At 33.9% G+C, this 4,822-nt stretch overlaps 2 protein-coding genes across 3 annotated transcripts in view; one reads left to right on the forward strand and one right to left on the reverse strand.

Moving 5' to 3' along the window:
* LOC124939130 overlaps positions 1-931 on the reverse strand; it is a 2,779-nt gene extending 1,848 nt beyond the window's left edge. The window contains exons 1-2 of the mRNA XM_047479640.1: positions 713-931; positions 28-52 (exon numbers count right to left, since the gene is read on the reverse strand). Coding sequence (XP_047335596.1) covers positions 28-52; positions 713-931 — 244 coding nt within the window. The remainder of the gene's footprint in view (positions 1-27; positions 53-712) is intronic.
* A 721-nt stretch (positions 932-1,652) lies between these two features.
* Positions 1,653-4,225, forward strand: LOC124939782 (glycine-rich RNA-binding protein RZ1A-like). Of its 2 annotated transcripts, XR_007099419.1 has the most exons (5): positions 1,653-1,719; positions 2,430-2,545; positions 2,836-3,408; positions 3,492-3,687; positions 3,770-4,225. XR_007099419.1 is itself a non-coding variant. In XM_047480225.1 (4 exons), the coding sequence occupies exons 2-3, from the start codon at positions 2,435-2,437 to the stop codon at positions 3,385-3,387; spliced, it is 663 nt and encodes a 220-aa protein (XP_047336181.1). In that variant the 5' UTR covers positions 1,653-1,719; positions 2,430-2,434; the 3' UTR covers positions 3,388-3,408; positions 3,492-3,783. The 2 variants fall into 2 exon arrangements, 1 of the variants encoding a protein (XP_047336181.1); XM_047480225.1 differs by having other exon boundaries at positions 3,492-3,783.
* Positions 4,226-4,822: the final 597 nt, after the last annotated feature.

A 4,822-nucleotide genomic window follows, 5' to 3' on the forward strand; every position in this document is an offset into this window, starting at 1 on the left:
CTGAATATGAATTAATTTTTCAAATGCCTGTAATTATCTCTATATCATTATCCTATTGATTTTGTGAATCTTGTTAAGATATGTGAAACAGAATCCAAGAAATTATCTTTAATAGGATAATCACCAAAGAAAGATTCATGATCAATGCTTGGAAGCACCTCGATAAATGTTACATAAACCCCAAGTCACTCAAATATCATCTCACTACATGTATATCATTCCATCACCCTTCAAATAACATAAATTGAATGAGAAAATATTAGTGTTAGATGTCATACTCGAATTTGCATTTTTAAAGCTAGTTTGTTGTGATCAAACTTGATTCGAGAGGGTCACTCTATAAGCACAAAAATTCTACAAACCAAATTTATGGATTAAAAAAAAAAGTTATTTTGAATAAATATATTCAAAATAATTAAAATCAATACCAAAATCTAATTAAACAATTAATTGGATTAATTATTGTGATAATTAAATCTTAATTAATTAAGGATAATCGCCAAATAAAATAAATTAGGAAAATAAATAATTTAGGATAAATGTTGTATCCATTTTATCCCAAATAAATTATTTATTACACCAAAAAATATACAAATAATAAAATAAATTGACAAAATATATGTCATATTTATTTTAAATATTTTGTTTATTTGAAAAATTTAAAAATAAAGCAAAAAGGTAAAAGAAAAATCAATTTCAAACAAACACTTACGTTCAAATAAAAAGAAAATGCATGTGATCCAGTGTAGTCGAAGCTTGGAAGAATTACTGCAACTGAAACCACAACCTTTAAATAGGCGATGGATTTCCATCCAACTCTCATGAGCTGTCTATGTCGCCCGCTGCAACGAAGAAAAGGCGCGCTCACGAAGCACTGGATCAGCTCACGCGCGCCCAACCTTTTTAACTGAAACACGACAAAATACTTCATCTCGGACGGAACCTAGATGGAACGCCAACGAAGCATCCCGTGTTCGCAATTTACACACGAAACGATGTCATTTCGCCATGTGTTGTCTTTTTCCTCGCAACGACGATAGGGATAAGAACATCAACTATCTTTGATTTTTAAAAGAGGGAACTCTTCCATTTCTCCACCTTTTGACCTCGTTCAAAAGGTGAAATGATCACCCTACTCCGGTGATCATTTCTCCTAGGCCTACGATCATCATCACGGTCAATTCCGACAACGGGCCGGAAAACAGCCAAAACAACATTATGGTTGTTTGACTCAATCCAGCCCACTTGGTCGAGGAGCCGACCATAGGAGACTATAAATAACCTCCCTTGATAGATACGAAGTCAAGAGATCAACTCTCAATCCTCCAATCGAAGATTTTCAAAAATCGCCATTAAAGTTTCAAACTTTTGAATATTTTGAAATTTCATATAAGGCCTTAAAACTTGGATCTTAGCATCCTTAAAGTTTAAGAAGTGTCTCCAACTCAGGATAAACATTCCATCATCCTTTAATTCAACTTTCAATTTTGAAATTGAAATTTTTATATTTTAGCTTAAGTTTGTATAAATTTATGTTAAATTATATTAAAACTGAAGGTTTATTTGTTCTTTCAATCAACCCTTGAGGACTTTATTTATACTTTACCCTGTAAGGAAATATGCCTATAAATTTACTTAGTCCTGCGTTCATTAGGGTTCTTACTTGAAATATAAGTTTCATTATCAGCCTTCTCTCTACTGGCCGGTCGCGTTCAAAAGGTATATTTTCATATACATATCATTCACAATATCTCGTAGATCTACATCTCTATCTGTTGTTCAGTCCTTTACTAATTTGATATATGGACGTGTTATTCGTTTGTCTATGACGTTTAGTTTTTTTAGCTCAACTGAATCTTAATATACGGAAAAGACCAGCCTTTTATGATTACTGATGTTTTTTTAATACCGTTCCGTGGTAAAGAGCTCAAAAAGGTTGTTGAGTGTAGATCTACTATTATAATTCAAGAATATAGAGTGTGGTCTATGCAAATATATTTCGGTTTTGGTTCCATGGTCTAGTTCTTTCAAGTATTTCATCTTTGAAAAGCATTCATGTTTCATTTGTGTGATGTCTATATTGGTGAAATGGCTGTGGCTTATTTTTCAACCGTTAAATCCTTTATCTGGATTGATTTTGTATATGCACTTCTCCTTTTAACAATACTGTAACTAGAGCTTGTTTTGATGATGGATATGGTTGAAAAGTAAACTTTGGCGAAGTTATTGCTCTCCCATATTCCATAAATATCTGTATACAAATCTGATTTTCTTTTTGTGTGTATGTGTCATCTAAATTTTGTATTTCAAGAATGGTTCTTATTATGCTAAGCATTCGTATTATTTTTTCTCTTTTTACAAACTTGCATACCCTCTAGTTGCAAACTGTTTCTTCACAATTCTCTTGTTTTTACCATTTAATGGTGCAGAAGCTATGGGAGAATCTGAAGAGTATCGTTGCTTCATTGGTGGACTGGCATGGGCAACTACTGATAGAAGTTTAAAAGATGCATTTGAAAAGTTTGGTCACCTCGTAGAGGCTAGGGTAATCTACTTTTATAAATATTGTGCTTAACTTGTTTGTTTGTTATATTGTGCTTGAAAACACATTTTGAGTTTGGGTTTGGACTAGAAAACACCAACAAATTTATGAATTGTCCAATTAATTATCTCATCTATATAAACATTCAAGTGAGATATAATGTTGAGAAAGTAATATCCTTTCACATGCTTATAATGTTGATATTTAAATCAAAAGATACAAAATTCATATTAAATTAGAAAAAGTCTGCAAGAATGTGTTTTCATTTAGATGTAACATTTTCTTTGACTTAGGTTGCTGTTGACAAGTTCTCGGGTCGCTCTCGTGGATTTGGATTTGTGACTTTTGATGAGAAGAAGTCAATGGAAGAAGCCATTGAGGAAATGCACGGAGTTGATTTGGATGGACGAAGTATCAATGTTGAGAAAGCTCAACCCAACCAGGGGGGCTCTGGTAGGGATCGCGATGACCGACCCCGTGACCGAGACAGAGATCGTGGTCGTGATCATAGCCGTGACTTTGGAGGAGGAGGAGGCAGAGGATCTGGTGGTGGTGGAGATTGTTTTAAGTGTGGCAAGCCAGGTCACTTTGCTAGGGAATGCCCTGGTGAAGGAGGAGGAGGAGGAGGAGGAGGAGGCAGATATGGTGGCAGGGATGACAGGTATGGCGGCGGAAGGGAAGACAGGTATGGTAGCGATGATGGAGGTCGTGGTAGCCGCTCTGGCCCAGAGAGGAATGGGGATCGGTATGGAGGACGAAGCAAGGATTCTGGTGGAGGTGATCGATACAGTAGAGATCGTTCAGGACCATATGAGCGTCGAAGTTCAGGAGGACACCGTGGATGAAATTTATTTGAGTTTTGAGAGGTGACAAAAATCACTCTTCTTTGATTATTCTCATATTTTATTTATTTATTTATTCATCTGAGGAAAGTGTTAATATTATGCAGTTGGAGAACTGAAGGGTCATGCTGTTAATCCTTCATGGAATTGGAAGCTTGGACACTTCATTTTTCAGGTTGTCTTCTCGTTTTGATGTCTGACTATTGAAAAAAAATGTAATGGAAGTGTGATCTTTGAGACAATACGCTACTGATAATATTATGGATCTTGTACTTGCTTGATTGCTGCTGGTTGTTTATTCGGGTAATTTCTGTTTATCTTAACATTTGGAGGAATGTTGATTCTGCATTTTGCAATATTAATATTTTAAAAACCTTGTTGGCAGGCTAATTTACTATAGATCTCTGGTTCCTTTTTGGGGTATATTGATTGCATATCTTGGTTGGTATTTAGTACAGTCAAACATGAGAAAATTTCCAAGCTGTTTTGGTTAAAACACACTATGATCCCCACCAAGCTTGTAGCTGACTTTGTTGCATAATACTTGCACTTGATCGGTTCTTCAACTGTCCTCAATTATTCTCTTTTGGTTGGTTCCCTGGTTGGTCCTGAATGTTCACCATGAAACCATGTGGCTCTTGAGCTCCATTTTTGCCTCATTAATTGCAGTTGTCTGTTCACTTTGAAGTCAAAGATGGCGATTTCACCTATAAGTTGTCCACCTATATGCTGTCATGGAGATAAGAATAAAGTCTTTCTATATTTGCTTTGATCTTTTGGCACATGGGATATCTCTACTCTTCTATAAAACCAAGTATAATCTCACCCTTTATTTCTTCTTGGGGTGCATCTTCATCCTTGTTCTTTTCTTGTTATATCTATGCTCATTTCTTGTCTAATTTTTGTTGTTTAATATTGTTAGTGTTTACTTGTCTTAGTTGCTTTTTATTCTTGTGTGATTATTATTCATATGCAATTTCATTATGTTTTGGGGATGAGATATATTTCTCCTTGTTTGGTTAGTAATTATGCTTGATTTCATTTTTTTTCCCTTATTTTCTCAGTTGATCTTAAGATGCTGAAACTGTTTATCTTTTAGATAGTTATTTTTTTATTAGTTCTATTGTGGTCAGAATCTGATTTTTGTTTTTTTTGTCTGTCATGATTTTTAATGGAAAATCATGAATTTAGTTTTGATATTATATAATCTTGTTACTTTTGAAAAATATTTGTATTTGTGAAAATATATGATCTTGCCTTTTACTAGGGAATAAAAGTTTATATACAGTACAAAGAATTTGGCGTATGGTGAGATTTATAGTCTCTTGGAAACATCTTCAGCAGAAGTGTTAATTTAAATGAAGTATTTAAAATATATTTCAGACTATTATTTTAATAAGATGTTTAAAATTAAATAATTTTTAACTATTTCTTATCA

Source organism: Impatiens glandulifera, chromosome 5 (genome assembly GCF_907164915.1).
Source record: "Impatiens glandulifera chromosome 5, dImpGla2.1, whole genome shotgun sequence".
In the NCBI taxonomy this organism is placed as follows: Eukaryota; Viridiplantae; Streptophyta; class Magnoliopsida; order Ericales; family Balsaminaceae; genus Impatiens; species Impatiens glandulifera.